This window comes from Camelus ferus, chromosome 4 (assembly GCF_009834535.1).
Source record: "Camelus ferus isolate YT-003-E chromosome 4, BCGSAC_Cfer_1.0, whole genome shotgun sequence".
NCBI lineage: Eukaryota > Metazoa > Chordata > Mammalia > Artiodactyla > Camelidae > Camelus > Camelus ferus.
This window is the reverse complement of record NC_045699.1, coordinates 56,048,350-56,068,661: the sequence shown is the minus strand read 5'-3', so window position 1 is coordinate 56,068,661 and position 20,312 is coordinate 56,048,350. Positions and strand designations below refer to the sequence as shown.

General features: G+C 33.6%; 1 protein-coding gene across 5 annotated transcripts in view; it reads left to right on the top strand.

The window, feature by feature from the left end:
* Window positions 1-20,312, top strand: part of PTBP3 (polypyrimidine tract binding protein 3) — an 89,161-nt gene that overhangs the window by 10,165 nt on the left and 58,684 nt on the right. For 3 of the 5 annotated variants that reach the window (XM_032478199.1, XM_032478200.1, XM_032478197.1), the window contains one exon: window positions 18,808-18,892. In XM_032478199.1, the coding sequence (XP_032334090.1) occupies window positions 18,808-18,892 (85 nt within the window). The remainder of the gene's footprint in view (window positions 1-18,807; window positions 18,893-20,312) is intronic. The other 2 variants (XM_032478201.1, XM_032478198.1) reach the window with 1 other exon arrangement.

Here is a 20,312-nt window from a genome sequence, read left to right as displayed (position 1 = left end):
GTTTTTGCTTTATGTGTTTTAAAGCTGAACTAGTAGATGCATTCATATTTTGGAATATTATATTTTCTTGATGAATTTCCGTTTTAAAAAAGAAATTTGTAATATACATCTTTATGTAGTTATAGTGTCTGTTCCGATATCTGCTTTTAATGCAATCATCCTAGTCATTCCAGTTTTCTTATGATTAGTGTTTGTGTATATCTTTTTCCTGTTCCTTTTCTTTTAAAGCTGTCTGTGTTTTAGATAAAGGATGGATGAGACAAAGAGATAACAGATAGCAAGATGGTAGATTTAAATCTACTTGAAGAATTAGGTTCCAAAACACTGGCTTCAAGTGGAACCTCCATTTCCTCTATTGAACCTTGAGATGATTCCAACCTGTGAGAGACTTTGAGCCAGAAGACCTAATTTAAGCCATGCCCAGATTCCTGACTGTCAGAAATTGAATTAAAAAGTACTTTTTTTTTTTTTTAGCTGCTAGATTTTGGGATAATTTGTTATGCTTTTATACATAACTAATACAATTCCCTAAATCAAAGTAGTGAATAAATATTGAAAAAATGAATAATTAAATAGCTTACTGATGTCCAAGTAGGATTATGTAGTTGCAGATACTTTTTGGTTATAGATCGTTATGCATATATGACTTTTTTATATTACCACATTCTCTCTCTAATAGCTTACCATAGTTTGTATATGCTGTGATTTTCCTTTTTAAAGGTTTTATTTTTTCTTAGTATACTAACATGAATTTCATTGATTTTTTTAACTTTATTTTACTACAAACTTACAGAAAGGTTAAAGAATACTACAAAAAATTCATACAATCATTACTCAGGTGGTTCACATTTGCCCCATTTGTTTTATCATTCATTTATATTCTTTCTTTCTCTCCCTTGATTACATATATGTATGTTACTTTCTGTAGATATACATATATCTCTCTACATTTTTTTTTCTCCTTCTGAACCATCAGTTGGTTACCATGACTGTCAGCCAGGCTTCTCCATTATATTAAGTTACTGATTTTCCCTTTGTATCCAATAATTTCTCAAGGGGATTCTTTGAAACTTCATTGATACATTATTTTACTTTATTCTTTAATTCCTAAATACTTCAGAGTGTATTGCCTAAAAACAAAGACATTTCACATTAAGTTAGCATAATTATCAAAATCTGGAAGTCAATCTGAAGTATTTCCTCAGTCTTTTTGATTCATGACATTGACATTTTTAAAGAAAACAAACATATTATTGTGAAGGGTGTCCCTTTGAATGTATCCGATCCTTTATAACTAGATTTAGGTTATGTATTTTTGCAGGAATATCACAGAAGTTTTGTTATATTCTCTGTGTTTTGTATCAGAAGACAAACGATGTTGATTTGTCCTATTATAATGTTAACTTTGATCACTTGGTTAAGGCTGTGTTTGCCAGGTTTTCTACTGTAAATTTACTGTTTTTCTCTTTGTAACTAATAAGTATTTTGTGGAATGATACTTTGAAGCCATGCTAATATTATTTTAACTCCCAAACTTCACCTACTAGTTTTAGCATCCGTTTGATGGTTCTTGCCTGAATTGGTTATTATAATGATAGTTGCAAAGTGGTGATTTTCTGATTCTATTTTTGGAGTCAAGATTTCACTAGCCTCTTAAAATGAAATGAGTAACTCTCATTCTTTGGCTGTTCTGTAGAACAACTTTTTTCTTAAAAGTTTGTTTGATCTCACCTGTAAAGTCATCTGGGCCTGGGTTGGAGTGGAGCATAGGGATATCTTTGTCTATTATTTTACTATCTTTAATTCTATGGTCAATTCAGGTTCTCTGTTTTCTCTCACACTAATTTCGGGTTTGGGGCTTGTTCTGTTGCTCTTTTTCTAATTTTTTTGGATTAGATGATTAACTCACTTATTTTTAAATGTGCTGTTTCCTGATAAATGTATTTACAACTGTAAGTGTATCTTGAGTACTAAAGCTGGGTCCCACAAATTTGAACTTGTGTTTTCATTTTCATCATATCTAAGTATTTTTACATATTCTTTATGATTTTTTAAAAATTTCCTTTTTAACTCCAGGATTATTTAGTGGTTTTAAAAACTTAGTTTCTGAGTGCACACTTAGCATACACAAGGTCCTGGGTTCAATCCCCAGTCTCCTCTGAAAATAAAACAAACAAACAAACCAATAAATAAGTAAAACCTAATCAACCCCCCCCAAAAAATAAAAATAAAAATTTAGTTTCCAGACATTAGCTACTCTTTTTTATTGTTTCTAATTTTATTGTAGAGAGTATAGTATGTTCAGTATATTCCTTTGGATAGTACTGAGACTTCTTTTATGAACTAGTAAGGAAGTTGTCAGAGTGGCTCAAGGGGTAAACAGGGCTCACTGCCGTCTGTTTTTATACATCCTGAAAACTAAAATGGTTTTTATACTTCTAAATGGTTGGGAAAAACCCAAAGATTAATATTTTGTAACAAATGGAAAATAGATGAGATTCAAATCTTAGTGTCCATAGATAAAGTTTTATTTATTGGAACATAGCCATGCTTATTCATTTTCACATTGTCTGTGATGGCTTTTGTGAGTTGTGACAGAGACTGTATTGCCCACAAACCCAAAAGTGCTTTACTGTTTGGCCCTTTATATATAAAGTTTGCCAACCTGATACAGTGTCTGTATCTGTTCTTGTGTTTATTCTTAGCTGAATGTCTGGTTCTGCATTCATTAGTGTGATTAGCTTAAGTTATTGATTGTATTGTTTGTTTTTTCTGATCATATTTTGTAAGTTTAGTCTGTCAGTTTCTAAGAAAAATGTATTAAAATTTCTATTCAACTATGGATTTATCTTTTTCCTTACATTTCATCACAGTGATCATGGTTCAGAATTTTAGTTTTGGATTTAAAAAGATATACTTTCTCATTTTCTCTAGACTTCAGCATTTTTTTTTTGACAATAAACTTCACAAGATACTTGATCATTTTTATTTTTTGTATCTCTTGCATCATGTCTTAACTTTGTTTTTCAATTGATTTGAGTTCTTTTTTTCCAAAAAGTTTATAATATGTATCTTTCTGTGGCAAATCTCGGGAGGCTTTGTATTTCTGAGAATATCTGTAGGCAGGAACAGAATTTTAAAATCTTTCTTCCAACTTGTTCCTTCACTGAGACTTCTGGGTCCTCTCAACTACAGCCTGTAGCCACTCATCTCCAGTCTGTAGCCACTCATCTCCATCCTCCACCCCTCATCCCCCCCACCATATACCAGTTCAGATAGGCTTTCAATTTTCTCAAGGTTTTTCTCGTTATTTTGGTTCCTGAAATCCACACTTCCCTCCAGCTTCTACAGTTTCTCCATTGTTGATTTTGGAGATGAGAGTTAACAATTCATGCCAGTTTCAAGGCTTTAAACCAAACTATTTATTACTTAGTACAGGAAGTACAAAGGGTAATGGTAGTTTCAGGGTTCAGACCAATTCATGCTAGTTTCAGGCTTTAGACCCGCCTATTTATTGCCTGGTATGATGAGTACAAAGGACCATCGCCTAGATAGGTTATTGTGAAATTTTAGAATTCCATGGATGAAGAGATGATTCAGAAAACTTCTAGGGCGGGAAAAAAACAAATCAACTTCAAAGAAATGACTTCAGACTGCCATCTTACCAGTCATACTGTGTGCTAGATGAAAATAGGACAGTGTTTTTAAATTTCTTAGGAAACGTAATTTTTAACCCAGATTGTCAAATAATTAATAATGAGGGTAGAGTTCTGAGGATAGAATTTTCAGACATGCATGTACCCAGAAAGTTTACGTTGGTGTTTACCATCATTTAGGTAGTTAATTAAGGATGTACTCCAGCAAATGATAATGTAAACTAAGGACAAGGAAAACAGAAGTTTAAGAAAAAGTTGAGCCAACCAAGAAGAAAGTAAAAGGAAGACTTAGGTTAATAGCTTTTCAGAAGTCCTAGAAAACAGTCATTCTAGACTGAAGCAGGAGAAAGAAGGGTTTTAGGAGGGTCTTGGGAAGAAAAATGGGGACTAGATAGAATGAATGGTATCATGAAGAGTCCGGGAAAAATGTGAGGTATAATAACGGATGATAGTGTGAAGAAAATTGAGATAGTTAAAAATGTCATGGAAAGGAAGAATGAATGAATGAATGAATGGGTAAATGTATAACTGAACAAAATTAGAATGTGACATGATATTAAGGATTTGATAGAATATGAAAGAATCCATTTGATTTTGATTCTAGAAACAGTCTTTTCAAGCGGTTCTAAGGTTGTGATGTTAGACACAGTAAGAAGTGAAGTGTGCCAGGATTATGTTTCCATGAACAGTATTTACATAGTAATAAAAATGTAAATGATGTTTATTCATTTTCAATTTTGAGTCAACCTTTGGACCAAACACAGATACACAAAGCCCAGAATGCTGTTGTTGCAGAGCAGACAGTAACAACTATAGGAATAAAAAAGCAGAAATGAAGCTGGCAGAGGAAGGGAGAGAAGGGGAGAACAGGTTATTAACCCCAAAAGCTTTCCTTCAAAATGGAGAAACAAGAGATAATGTCAAATTTACAAAATAAGCAATAAACATACAAGTACAGTATTTAAAGTTCAAGGATATGTATATAAGAATTAAAATTAATATCATATATTTCAAACATTGAAAGGATAGGAAAAGGAGGAATTACAAGAGATAAATTCTTAAGTTTTCATCTTAGAGGTGGGTCAGTTTATTTTTAAAGTTGATAACCCCAAAATAGTAGTATAAGCATATTATCTAGGGTTATGGCCACAACTGTTAGGAAATAACTGTTTAATGATTGGGTTTGGGGTCAGGAGATTTGTTTTTATCATACAATCTCCTTTGTAATATTTGTTACAGCACATGTATTTGATAAAAATAAAAACTACATTCATAAATAAAATTTAACTGAAGTAATTCAACAAAAAATAAATTTTTTGACTATGTGTAGAGAACTCTCATTTACAGTGTTACCTCCCTTGTTTTCTCCCCAGAAGTGACAATTTTATTAGTTTTTTTACCCACTTAGTATGTTTTTAATGCAAATATAGGCAACTATACATATATTTCTCTTTTTCTTATACAAAAGACAGCATATTTATATGTACTGTTCTACACTTTGATTTTTTTCACCAAAACATAGGGAATCTTCCCAACGTTACCCCATTCTAATTTTTTAACAGCTTTAAAATATTTTATTTTGTGTTTATAGAAGTTATTTATTGGGTCCTTTGTTGCTGGACTTTTATATTATTCCAGTATTGTGCTCTAATAAACAGTCCTCGTGAATACTCTTGCACATATGTCATTTCATGTGTATGCAGGTATATCTGTGAATTAAGTTCAGGCATGGGATTGGCATATCAGAGGTTAAGTGTGTCTTTAGGAAATAGTACCAGATTTACCTCCATTGGGGTAGTACTATTTTGTACAACTCAGTTCTTGCCAAGATTGTGTTGTTGAACTTTTGGATTTTTGCCAGTCTTATTGGTGAGAAATGTTGTCTAAATTTAGTTGCATTTCTTTTATAAGTGAAGTAGAATATATTTTTATATCTTTTTATTCCCTTTGGGATGTTGGTTCTTGTCCTTTATTTGTCTATTGGCTTAACCTTTTTCTTCTCAACTTCTAGAAGCTCTTTATAAATTAGGGGAGTAAATTCTTTGTCTATAAAGAGCTATAACTATTTTCCCCAGTGTGTCATTCGACTTGCTTATGAGACTTTCTGCCATGTGGAGGCTTTTGATTGTTGGATAATTAAATTTATTTCTAGTAGTAGTTGTTGTCATTGTCCTCATAGTAATATAACTCAGGATTTTAAGTCACAGACAGGCTCTCCCCATTCAAGGGTTATAAAGGCGTTCGCTTGTGTTTTCTTATAATACTTGTATGATTATTTTTCACATTTAGGTCTTGATTCATTTGTACTTTACCTTTGTGTGTGATGTGAAGTATAGAGTCAACTTTATCTTTTTCCTGATGACTACCTAGGTGTCCAAATACTGCTTAATATAAAGTCCGTTTTCTCTACTGTAAGTTGATGATACACTTTGGTACTGTAGCTGTTGCTGCTGTATCATGACCGTGGGTATAAGGCCCTGGTTATTCTAATTGTCAGTTAACCTGAGATAGAATGATAGGCAGAGGGGGAGGAAAACTTCCTTTTAAAAAATAATAAGTACTAAGTCCTTCATGCGTATTTTTGCATTAATCCTCATAACATTATGAGGAAGATGTTTATATTCTCCCCATTTCAGTTTTGGAAACTGAGGTGCAAAGAGACAAAATAGCTAATCCATCACACAGTAAGTAGTGGAGCCAGGATTTAAATCCCGGAGGGTGACCCCATAGCCTGTACAGTTGAACACATTTAACCCTATGATGCTGTATCCTGCCCCTGATCCCATGGAGGCTGCACAGAGCCCCTTCAGATCGATTGCTAATGTAGCAAAAGCAGTGGTTGTGGATAGAACCTTAACAAAAGAAGTATGTCTGGATTTTAGCTGTAACAGCTGAAAGAAAAATTAAGACTTGCTTGGCCAATTGGGCTTGGCAAGTGGGCAGAAAGTAGTTAATGTAGCAGGCTGCAGACTGCTATCCTTGGAAAGGCTGCTTGGAAGGTTGGCCCTTAGCTGGTAAACAGTTCCCTATATTGGTATTACCTGTCCTTAAATGATAGGAGTGGCTCATTGTACCTACACTGTTAATGTAAATGATAAGGTTTATCCTTCTTTCTGGGAGTTTGAAATTTTGGTACCCACTAGGCAGAGGATGTCTGTATGACCAGCCTCCAGTAAAAATCCTGGGCAATGAGTCTCTAATGACCTTCTCTGGGAGACAACATTCTGTATATGTTGTTGCAATTCATTGCTGGAAGAATTGTGTCCATTGTGGCTTCACTTTGAAGAGAACTTTTGGAAGTTTGCACCTGGTTTCCTGCAGATTTTGGCCCCATACACCTCAATCTTTTGCTGATTTTGCTTTGTATCCTTCCACTGTAATGCATCTTAGATGTGAACACAAGTATATGCCAAGTCATGTAAGTCCTTCTAGAGAATTATTGAACCTGGGAGTGGTCTTGATATTAATTCTAGACACCGACAGTTTCAGTGTTAAGCACTAATATTCCATTAGTTATAATCTTGAGGGAAAAAGACTTGAAAGAGGCTCGTAACTTAAAATGTAGAAAGGAAAAAGATAGAACTAGTATTTTTTATGAATGAGATACAAGTAATTTTTGAACCAACACTGGTAACCATAATATTGCTCAGTCCTTAGAATTTTGTGAGGATTTGATATTTCATTGATTCGAAGGCACACATTTTTTATATTAGCATTTCCAACATCAGGGTGCATCTTAATGTTGATAGTGTATTATAATTTAATTGACAGCACTTTTTCTTTCTAGATGTTAGATGAAATGATGGGGTCTTACAACTGAAGACTTCTTAGATTACAGGAAATATATATGATAAAGTGCATTAGAATAGAACTGGCACATGAGCGGTCAGTATTAGCTATCCTTGTACTTTATTTTGTTCTTGTAAAGGATTGCACATACATATCTTCACATACAGTTCTAATATAAAATAATGTCTAGATGTGGATCAAAGGATTGGCATAATATATTGAGAGGAGGTTATTCATTAGGCTGAAGAGCAACTGGTATGAGGGGTGAAAAATAAATCAGGGCTGGATTTTAATTGTACCACCTACCACCTCTTAACCTCTGTCAGTTAGTGTAATCTCTCCAATTCTTTGAGGGATAGTCATACCTACTTTGTGGATTGTGAGAATTGAGAGAGTATGTATAGTATAAACTTTAAAATGTCTATGAACTGACAATAAGACAGTATTTTACATTTAGGCCTATTTGGGATAACCAGGGCATCTTTGACTTCATTCTTTTCTCCCACTCCATGTTGAATTTATTAGCAAATCTTTTTAAGTATATTCAAAATTCAGCCCCTCTGCCCCATACCACACTCCTCTGGCTCCTTTGCTGGATTATCACTGTGGCATCCTGCAGTCTCTGCTTCCTCCCCTGACTTATTTCAGACTGTCCTCAACACTCCTTTAAAGAGTGGATCAGATCACGTCGCTCCTCTGTTCACAACTCTTTGCCCTTCATTTTACTCAGTAAAATTTTTTAGAATGTCCTTCAAGGCCCCACATGCTAACACACTGTCCTAGTCTCTTCAGTTTTCTTCTCTCCTTGCTCGCTCTCCTTCAGTCACAGTTGTCCTTCTCACTGTTTTCTAGAACATGCAAGGCATTCTATCTCAGTTTCCATGGCCTACAACATTCTTCCCTCAGGTATATACATATCTTACTCCGTACCTCCGTAAGACTTTGCTTAAACATCACTTTCTCTTAAATCTTCAAGGAAAGATTTAAAATCACAGTTCTCTTCACCCCTAGCTGCTCTTTATCCTACTTTTTAAAAACTACTATGATTTTAAGACATACTACACAATTTTCTTTCTTTGATTATTATGTATTTCCTTCTGCACGATTGTAAACTCCATAAGGGCAGGGATTTTTGTTCACTGGAATTTTCCTTAGTGCTTAAAGAGCTAGCACGTTGTTTGGTGCTCAGTAAATATTTGTTAGATTTATTGAATGAATGAATATTATTGCCAAGACACTTACATCTATTGAATTCAGTATGTATGATCTATGCCTATAAGGTAGGAACTAAATAAATATTCAGATGAATGGCATTTTAACCAGATGCCATGAATTAGAAGGCATTTGGAGGAATAATTTGCTAGTCGTTAAAGAAGTGTTAGTATTTTATTGTTAAGATGTCATGGAAAATGAAGACAATCAAAAACTGTGTCATAACAGGGAATTTTAAACATTGCCACCACTGTATATTTGAAGAATTTACCCCATCTTTACCACTTTTTTATTCTTACCCTGAAATCTCAACAATGGCAGCCTTGGAAAGGAAAATGTCACAAATGAACAATTTGCCAGCTATTCTTTTTTGGGGTAACTGTTCTTTAGGAAATATTTTTAGGCATAATCACACTCATTTAGTAGATGAGAATATTGATGGGGCCACAGTGTTGATGGGGATATGATCTCCAAGTCATTTGTAAGGCTTTGGGGTTTAGATGTGTCAAGAGCAACAGGAGCTATGAAATTGTAGATGTTAATAAAAAGCTAAACGTTAAAAAAAACTTCAAGTTATCTTGTACTGCCTTACAATTAATCTAAAACCCTCACTGAATATTCAGTTTATTTCCTTGCCTTTATAGTTATTACTCATTTTTTAAGCAAAAAAACTTGAACACAGATTCCATTCCATTATATTAGGTTCTTTGGAAGAGGATATAAAGGTGAGTAATAAGCAAGTGTGTCTAATATGATGAGACTATGTAATATCACTTTTATTTCTGTTTATGGAAAAACATAGTAACAGAGCAGGATTAATATGAATTTTCTGTTCTGAAAAATGTTTACAAAGGGTCACAAGACCATTTCCTAGAAATTTTATAGAAAGGACTACCTTAGCTTCAAGGTAGGACTTGAATATTAATTTCAGTATTTAAGATTCTTTATTTAAAAAAATAGTTCTAGTATTATGAAAGATTGTGAAGTTTTTTTTTTTTAATTTTTTGATAGTTTCTTTTTTATGGTCAGAGTATCTTAATAGTCTAAAACAAATGATATCTTACTCTTGAATTTCATGTGCATTTTAGGTATGATCTGAAGTTTAACCATGAGTTAATGGTTTATTTTCAGAATCTTCCTTATCTGTTACTTTATTGGCTATTTCTCAGTTCTGTGGATTGCCTTTTATCATATTGTAATCTCACTTTAATTCTAAGTAAAACCACTTCCCATCAAATTTGATAATAAAACACTTTATTTGTGCTGCTTAATTACAGTATTCCTTTGCTTTGTTGGCCCTGTATATTTAATTATTCTTCATCAGGAGAGAGCTTCAGTAATTGATACTCAAGGCAATGAAGCTGATTGGTGTGTGGGCTTAGAGAGCTAACAAGCCCATAGGACAGATGCTGCACTTATGTAAATTTACTGTGTGTTTCTTAGGAGACTGTTGATTGAGTGCTGTTGGTGCCACTACCTGCCTCCCACTCCCGTGATGTCTTCATTATTTGGGTTGTTAAAGTCTTTTTGTGTAATGTTAATATGTTTACCTGTGGTACAGTCTTTTTCCTTTCCCTTTTAAGCAATTTCTTCCTGTTGATCATCTGCAGTCACTCACCCAAATAAGCTTTCCATCATTTATTAAAATATCTTCATTCTGCTTATCTTCCATCTGTCTCTTAAACTATAATCTCTTATCAAAGCAGTCAGACCTTACGAGAGTGAGAAGGAGTAAAATGTGCCACCCCAAAGTATGTCACTTTGGCATGTTGATTGTTTTGAATTAAAGTTACTTAAAAACAGCTAGGGCAAGGACACTCTGACCCTCCTTTGTCCCCCTGAAAGCAGGAAATAAATCTCCCTCTGAAAGTATCCTTATACCAGGAAGGTAGAAGGCATCTTTATCGCCAGAGATAGGGAATTTAAGGCAGAGAAGGCTGATTAAACAAACTTTGTTACTTGTTTATTAATTTGCTACCCCAAATCCTAGCCCCCTTGTTTTGTCAAATCTTCACGAATAATTGTTTCTTTGTCTAAAAGATATAAAAGTTGTATGCTTTGGTCACTTCTTGGAGCCTCATATTTTTATGAGTTCCTGTACATATGAAATTAAATATGTTTTTCTCCTATTAATCTGTCTCATGTCAGTTTATTAGACCAGCCAAAGAACCTAGAAGGGAAGAAGGGAAAAGTTTTCCTCCCATACAAGACATATACTCAGTTTTACCTAGGTCTGCATTCCTCTTACTTAACTATAATGGAAAATTGCTTTTCAGACATTTAAGATGTAAATATTAAACATGATTTTCAATACTTTTTGTTTTTCGCTCTAGTAATCTGTAATTATAGGCAGCAATGTATTTTTAGGAGAAAGAATTTATGTCTAGGAAAGAAAAGTTTTGTTTTCTTAAAAGAAGGGAATCTTTAAAGTAATACAGAACTAATTGTGCTTTTCTCACCTTTTACAAGCTTACCAAAAAATATGACTTTTGGGATTTGAGCTTTATAACATTAAAAAACCTTTTTTTCTGTAATTTGAAAATGAATTCCTGGGGGAGAAAGCTTGGCCAGTTAATTTTGATAATCAGAATTTTTTTTTAATGACTGTGTTTTCAAATATAAGCTCCTTTTGCTCTTTGTTTTTTGTTTATCTAATCCGAAAATTATTAGGGTCAAGAAGTTACTAGTTTTTTAAAGTATCATAATTATTTGAGATATGTGTTGTTCTATATAACGAATGGTAAATCCCATTTCAGATGTAAAACAGAATTTTCAGATACGAAACTTCAGGATCAAATATTTTAATTTTTTTATTGTATGTATTAAGTTAATAAAACTAAAAATAGCCACTCTAGCATTTCGCTTGATACTATAGGACTCACTTTATTTATGCATAATTTTAGGCATGTTCTTTTTGAAAGCTCTTCCTGTTACTTTTGAAAGATCTAGTAGAATTATCAAACTTAAATGGTTTTATTTTGAAGACTGTAATTTCACCATTTCCTTATTATGATAGTTTATACTTTGTGTCTATACATTGACTGACAGTTAAGATGTTGCATTAATTTTTTTAATATGCCACATAAATTTAATTTTCCCAGTTTTTCAGTACATGAATTTTGATCACATTTTTGGACTAAATTTTTCTTTTACAGTTAAAAGTCCAAATGGTAATTTGGAGATGAAGCATAAAGTTTCAAAAAGTGTTAAATGAATATTTCCTTTTTTTTTTTAAGTTATATTTGCTCTGTTGATTCATCGTTTATCCATGAGAGGAGTTAGGTCCCCATAATTTGTTAGAATAACTTAGAGAACTCACTGAAAGCTTTTGTACTCATGATTACTGGTTATTATAGGGAAAGGATATAGATTTAAATCAGGCAAGTGGAAGAAACATAGGTCAGAAGTCTGGAGAAGTATCAAACACAGAGCTTCCTTGTCCTCTCCCCATGGTGTCAGGACACATTAGTTTCCCAACATCGATGTATAACAGTACTCATGAAATACTGTCAGACAGGGAAGCTCCCTGTGCTTTGGTGATTACATTTTATTGAGGGGCTCCTTAATCCTTTAGGTAAGCGCAATTGGTTGCTCTTGAGGCTGATCTTAGAATGTAGTCTACAGCCCCTCTAGGATTGACCAGGAGTCCCTACCCTGACACATTGTTGATTTTTTTTGGTGGTACCAACCCTGACTGTAAAGCTATGTGGTGACTCAAAGCCACTGGGTTAAAAAGAAGACTCTTCTTTCAGGCATGACGTTCCAGGGGTTTACAGATTACTTCCCAGAAGAAGGCAAAAGCCAGACCTCTCTTTGAACAAGGTTAAATTCCTTACTACACAAATGGTGAGCCATAATCTGAGTAATATTAAAATGGGGCAACCATAGATTGATTCTAACAATATTTGAAAGACCTCTATAAAGTAAAAATACTTCTTAGTAGTCACTTGTAGTGTAGTAGTAACTTGAAGTTACTCTACATTGTTAAGTAGAAACTTGAGATTTCTGGCTGTTTTACTTTCATTCAAAAAGAAAAAATTGTCTGTTTTACTTCTGAATATTTATTCTGTGAATAGAATACAAATACAGAAAATGCTATATTTTAAATTAATGCAGCATAATTTTTGATATCGGTAAATTGCAAGTAATCCAATATTTAATAGTAGGGGAATATTAAGTATGCCATTATAGAATTTTTAAAATTCATTAAAAATAATTATGATGGAGACTATGTAACAATGTGGCAAAAGCTTATCAGTTAGAAGGATTACAGAGAAAAGCATAGATTCATATTATAACTTTGTACAGTGCATATTAAGGTAAAATTGAAATATCAAAATGAAAAGTGATAATAGCTATTTAACATCTACATATTTTTTCTGAGATAATTGGATAAGTATTCAAAGATGTTTAAATAAGGATGATTATAGTGAAAAATTTGACCTCCTTTCTCTCTAAACAAATATCATCAGTGTACTGCAAGAAAAATCCTAATGCCCAGACAAATACATGCTTTATTTCTCATTCTCAAAGGTTAATCATAAATGAGACTTTATTAAATCTCCTGTCTGTTCCTCTACATTTTGATTTTATCACATTCCAGTCTTGTATCAATTCATCTGAAAGAAAGAACTTTTCTTTTTGTTAGTATTAGGAGTTTGAATTTCTTTTTAAAACTTTAGGAAGTTTCCTTTATTGAAAGAATATCTTTCACCTTTGGGAGATTGCTGTTCAATACTAATTACACTGCATACATTTAACTATTGGCATATATAGCTTTTGAAAAAGATTGAGTGATAAATCATTAGTGTGTGTTTGTCACTGTTTAATGAGACCTGTGTATTAGAAATATTAATCCTCAGAACAACCCATGAGGATGGGTACCATTATGACCCTCATTTTGCAGATTAACAAACTGAGCCTTAGAGAAGTTAAATAATACGTAGTATCACAGAAAGGTAGGTTTGTGAAGCCTTTTCAAACCTAGATCTGGTCTACTCTAGAAGACTACATTTTAAACCACTTTACTATTATGCTTCTGTGTCCACCTGTTTATAATAGCTCTCAATTAGCTACACATTAAAGCTTTGGAAATACACAGGTGCCTAAGCCTCAGTCTAGACCTACTGGTTAAGAACCTCTGGAATGGGACATGGTATATAGTATTTATTTTAAACTTGGATATGTGATTTTAATGCATAGCCAGGGCAAAGAGCCATTGTTTTGTACCTGGCACAATGCTGTAGGGCATGTAATCAAGTGTCAGGCACAATAATAGACCTCAAAACAGCTGAGAAAAAACTTTGTGTATATATATATATATATATATGACAAAATGGGTGATATTGATAGTTATACGTATAGGAAGAATATATTATGTGAGGTGTACTAAAATCCTAGAGTCTTGTACATTTTAATGTTGAATGACAATCAAAATTAAGTTCAACCTCTTCACTTTGGGGTTGAAAAATTTTCCAGGTTGTGGTACTGTTTACCTGTGACCATTAGGTAGTACTGGATATGTCATGAAGGGACAGTGTTTGAGGTGGGAGAGTAACATAAAAAGAGGCAGGAATAAAGATTACTTATTTGAGGAGAATTCCAAGACAGGAGTGTTATTGTGACTAAGAGGTCCAGATTAGAAAGAGCTTTTAATCACCATCACAATACATTTAGACTCAATTCAGTAAGTACAAGGAATAATTTCACTTTAATGGTTGATTGGAGATTTATTTGTTAGGAAACTAGGTAACAGAGTTTATCATGAATAAATCATTTCTCTCCCCAAATTGAAACTGAAATGGCATGTGTGCATTTTTGGACTCTTAGCTGGCAAGCCTTGTCTGGGGCAGACCTTCTCTAGATGTCTTTTAGGTAATCTCATGTATCTCAAAGTAAGTTCTTTCCTGAAAATTGATTCTTTGTAGCTTTTTGATATTGAAATTTTAGAGTAAGAATTGATTCCTCTCAGCACGCAACTTCTTTGGAAGATAGAAAGATGTTTTGCACTTCTGGCCTTCTTATGCTTCTCTTTGAAATGTTTGACTTGTGGCGCTGTTTCTTGTTTTTTCACCAGTCTGTCTTTTAACTCCCGTGGTAGAATTCTGATTTGCCTCTCCCTTGAGCTGTTGTATCCCTTTGTCTTTTATTTAGGAGAGACTATTACATTTTCTTAAATTTATTTTTCATTTTACACAGAACCATTTGCTCATAATGTAAAGTTGTATAATTGTTCTGTCGTACGCTGTCTTTTGATTCTTTCCTTTTTCCTTGTATATAGATTCCCATAAGGAACTCATGTTCTTTGAATGTTGCTTGTTTTTGAAGGACGCCTTCTGGACCACCATTGTGTAGAAGGATAGTGTGAGGGATGAGCTCTGAGAATGGTAGTTGGCAGCTTGACCAATTTTTTCTTATCCATGCGTGAGGTACACATGTGATGGGAATGACTGTTCTAGGTTAGCAAGAAATCTCTCAAGTCAGTAGGAAGCCTCTGGCTCAGAATGTTGTTATTTCATTGCAGTTTGTTTTTGTTTTACTTTCGAAAAAATTGGAGATTCTCAGAAAGTTGTAAAGGTACTCAGAGAGCTGTGTACCCTTCAGTTACCCCAGTGGTTACCGCTTACATACTTATAGTACGCTTTCAAAACAAGAATATTGACATTGATACAGTGCCTGTGTGTAGTTCTATTTTATCTTATTTATTGCATGTGTAGATTCATGTAACTTTCACCACAGTCAAGATACAGAACTAATCCATCACCACAAAGAGCTCCCTTATGTTACCTTTTACAGTCATACTCACTACCTTCCCCCAACATCTCTGCCTTCTGGCAATGACTAGTCTGTTTTCTATCTCTGTAATTTTGTCATTTTAAGAAAGTTATGTAAATGAAATCATAGAACATGTGAGTTTTTGTTTTGGACATCTGATCTTTTGAGATTGCTGTGTATGTTTAGTTGTGTAAGAAACCACCAAACTTTTCAGAGTGGCTATACCATTTTCCTTTCCTATCAGCAATGTATGAGAAGTCCAGTTTTTGTCACATCTGCACCTTCATTTGATATTGTCACCATATTAAATTTTAACTGTTTTGATAATGACTGTGGTGATATCATTGTCTTGATTTTTATTTGAAGTAATCTCTTTGTGGTTTTGATTTGCATTTCCTTAATGACTAATGCTGTGCTTCTTTTCATGTGCTTATTGACTGTATATTTTCTTGGAGAAATGTCTGTTTAAGTCTTTTGCATATTTTTAATTGGTTGTCTTTTTGTTATTGAGTTATGAGAGATTATGCTATTTATTCTTTTTTCTTTTGTCACTTGTGCTTTTGGTGTCAAGAAACCACTTCCTAACCCAGAGCCATGAAGATTAACTCCTGTATTTCCTTTTAAGAGTTTCATAGTTTTACACTTAGGTATACACCCTTCTTGAGTCAAATTTTGCGTATGATATAAGGAAGGGGTCCAACATTCATCTTCTGTATGTAGATATATAGTTTAGATTTATGATTTAATTTTGACTACTTTTTGAACTCTAAATAAATGCAATAATATAGTAAGTGTTCTTCTGTGATTGGTTATGTTTGTGAGATTTTTATATATTGTGTGGAGCAGTAGTTCATTCTCATTGCTATAAAACGTTGACTGCATTTACAGAAGTTCTTCCCCCATTCTATAGTTGATGATATTTGCTTGTTTCTAGTTTGGTTAGTAGAAATAGTGCCGTTGAGAACATTCTCACATGTATAGGTGCACATAACAAGCAATCTCTTGAGTGTACGCATAGGAGTAGAATAAAAGTATATTTATATATTCAGCTTTAGTTTATTGGGTCAGTTGCACCCATTTACATTCCCACTAGCAACATGTGAGGTCTGTCACTTCACATTCTTATCAACACTTGATATTGTCAGTCTTTTTATATTAATATTTTAGTATTCCATTGTGGTTTTAACTTGCATATCCCTGATGACCATTGAGGTTAAGCATCTTTTCGTGTTTATTGGATATGGTATTAGTCATTTAGATATGGCTTGGAAAAACATTTCTTTTACACTTACAAAGTTGGTGGCTGTTGTGGAGCTATATGTGTTCTTACTCTGAGAATCAGGCTGAAAGTAACAGCCCCTATTTTTCTGCTTGGATTTTGTGTATGTCATGTCCATATGTATTACATAGGCCAAAGCATATCACAAAACTGTGCTCAAAGTCAGTGGGTCAAGGAAGTGTCCTCTCTCAGAGGCACTGAAAGTCACATGGCCATAGTTGGGAATGAGTAGTTCTTTCACAGGAAAAGGAGAGGGCACAAATACTCTGGAACAGTAATAAAGTATACCACTTTACTTGTGAGGTGTCTGTTCAACTCTCTTGTCCTTTCCTGTTATCTTGACTTAGAGATTCCCAGTGCAGCCCCTGCCTCACCAGCCTAGTTTTTTTTTTTTCTTAGTAAGTTCTGGATATAGTCTTTCTTGGTTGTATGTATTACAGATATTTTCTCCCACTCTATGACTTGCCATTTTAATTTCCTGTTGATGTCTTTTGATAATAAAAATTTTTAATTACTTTTTTTTGTTATCTTCTACAGTCTTTATTGTTTTTCCTTTTACATTTCATTCTGCAGTCCACCTACAATTAATGTTTAGTTGACATTTTAAACTACTCCTGAAAGTCTGAAATAGAGCTAAAGTGATTTCTAAGTGGTTTCCAGGATTAGGTTAATTCAGTTTACATAATAGAAGCATATTGATACTAAACTCACATATGTATAGAATATATATCTATTAGTAATGCATACTTGAAACCAAATTCCTCATATATAAAAACACATTGAGCACATTTAAAGTTTTACTATGTTTAAAACTGCAGTAACTTACCTTTCCATATCCGCTAGTGGTCAGCTGCAAAGTCTGTCTTTGGCTGCCAATATCTTTATTTCAAATATTATCAATATTTCAGTTATTATCAAAATCTTTGCTTTTAGTGAAGTCATAATGTTGGTCTTCCTGGAATTTGAGATTTTCAGTTTTATTTCATCTTATATGCTCACTTAATTCCTTCCTCTTGTTCCAAGCTGTCTCTATAACCTTATAGTGAAAAAACCAAAGGGAATAATTTCAAGATGGCTAATAAAGGAATTGTTTAAATAATTATTCTTACTATTCAAACACGTAGTTGGTTTGACTTTCTTCAGCAGAGGCTGAAGTTGTTCCCTACAGAAGTGGTTCTTAGACTTAAACATTAAATATCTGTCAAAGCACTATTGCTATTATAACATTTACAGGATAGTTTGGGGATTAGGTTTTATCCTTTAATTAGACTGAAATATTTGTTCTTAAAGATGGATCAAGCTAAACAAACTATCATTTGAAATAGGTTGGTTTTAAATTTATACTTGGTGTTTATTGTCCTTCCTAGATGTAAACTTTTTAATCTTGGTAATAGACCTTATGGTTACAATGAAAAGACTTGTCTGATTTGTCTTCTAGCATTGACAATTCAGCTTTGGAATTGATCAAAACTCTTACCTGAAAAAAAGAGTAAATTACTTAGATAGTAGTTGTTAAGAAAAAGTACACATTAAAAATCATTTTGAAGATTAATGGGTGAAAAATCACTTAAAAGGATTTGGCCAACGTAGAAATACTGCATCTTTGTGTTAAAAAAAAATACGTATGTATGGAAAAGTTGGGGAGTGCCGCACAAATTATTTGCATGCAAATACTTTAAAAAATACTACAAAAACTTAACATACTTAATATACCAAATATACTTAATATATACTTAAAAATATACTATGAAAACAATGTCAGGATGTAAACCTAAGTATGGTTTTTGGTACTTCAAACATAACATCTCAGAGGATTGGGTATGGAATATTAAAAAGGATTGTGGGATTATGCCCCCAATTATGGAATGACAGTTCTGTTTGGTTTTTTTTTTATAACAATCATGTGGATATGCAATAATTTTTCTTTACTGTTAAGTTGACTTCCAACCTTTAGATTTTGTGATTCTTGAGGACTTCCCCATAAATGGCTTGATATTCAGATGAAGTAATACTATTAGCTTTTAATAGTTTCAGAAGTAAATATGGACCATTATCCAAGACTTGTCTTATTAACAGAATATTGCTCTTGCTTTTCAGCGGGGATCTGATGAGCTTCTTTCTTCTGGCATCATTAACGGACCCTTTACCATGAACAATTCCACTTCTTCTACAGGTGTGTATGGTGAGTTTTCATTTTTTCGAAATATAAAATGTTTTCTTTCCCTGGGTTTCAAAACAATTCTTTCACAATGTTTTAATTTTGCTTATCTTATAAACATATGTTGAAGTGTTACTGTTTGTAACAAGACATAAAATTTGTTGCAGTGAAGTTTATGTAGATGAAATTACTAGTTACAGCTCTCTTAAATTTTAAGGATTAATTTGAATCTAATTCTGTAATTCTTTTTTTGATTAACATTCTTTGCTACATAGTTATGATAAAATTATCAATAAATTGGTGATTTGGAACTATTGGTTAAAAGAGCTAGGTTAAAAAACTTGTGATGAATGCTGATGGATTTAGAATAAAAGTATTAGAACTGTAAGATCACATTTTAAAAAACTGAAACATAATTCACATCCCTTAAGGTAGCACATGATTTTAAAATTAAATGTTCTTGAAGTTTGAGGACTGTAAAATGAAAAGGAGGAGTGCAGTACTAGAGTAGATAGCTACCAGTTAAGAGGTTATTGTTGTACAGAAAACCCTAGAAAGGGAGGGTAATTTATACTAGAGCAGTAGCAGTTGTGATGGAGAGAACTAGAGAACTTACAGATGGTGACATTAATAGTAATTGGTGATTAACTGAATGTTTGAATAAGGGGATCCATTGACGATTTACAAGTTTTAGACTTGGATAATTGGATAGCTGAATGGTGGTGCCTTCCTTTATATTGGTAAATACAGGAAGAATATAACTGGACAACATGGCAAGTTCAGATTTTTATGTATTGAGTTTGAGGTTCCTCTAGAACATCCAAATGGAATTGTCAGGTAGGCAGTAGGTTCTTCTGGTCTCAACATTGTAAGAGAAATTTGGAAGACAGTTGACAACTAAAGCCATGAGAGCCGGGAGTCTCAGAAAAGGTGAGATGTTTTTGGAGTTGTAGGGAGTTAGGGAAAGATTGGATCTCATTTTCCAGACCCTGAGTTACATGGTGTTTGGGAGAGTGAACAACCTTTATGTGAGGACCTTATAAGAGAAGTGGAGTAGGTTCAGTTAAGACAAAAGATGAAAAGAAAATTCAGTGAAGAGATTAAGAATTACGGGAATTGGTCAACCATGGTATATTGCTCTAGAAGACTAAATGGAAGGATTTTGTGGGCAGGGCGTCAGTAGGGGGTTTGTTCGTATGGAAGTTTGAACAGAGTGATACAGGCATGAGACTAAGGGGCTTTCTCATACTTGAGCTGACATTAGTGTCACCCGGAGGGCTTGTTAAAACACAGTTGCTGAGTCCATCCTCAAAATTTCTAATTTGGTAGATTTGGGTGGGCCCTGGGAATTCGCATTTCCACAAGTTCCCAGGTAACAGTGATGCTGCCGTTTGAGGAACCACACTCAAAGAGAACTACTGGATGAAGGAAATGCTAGAATCTG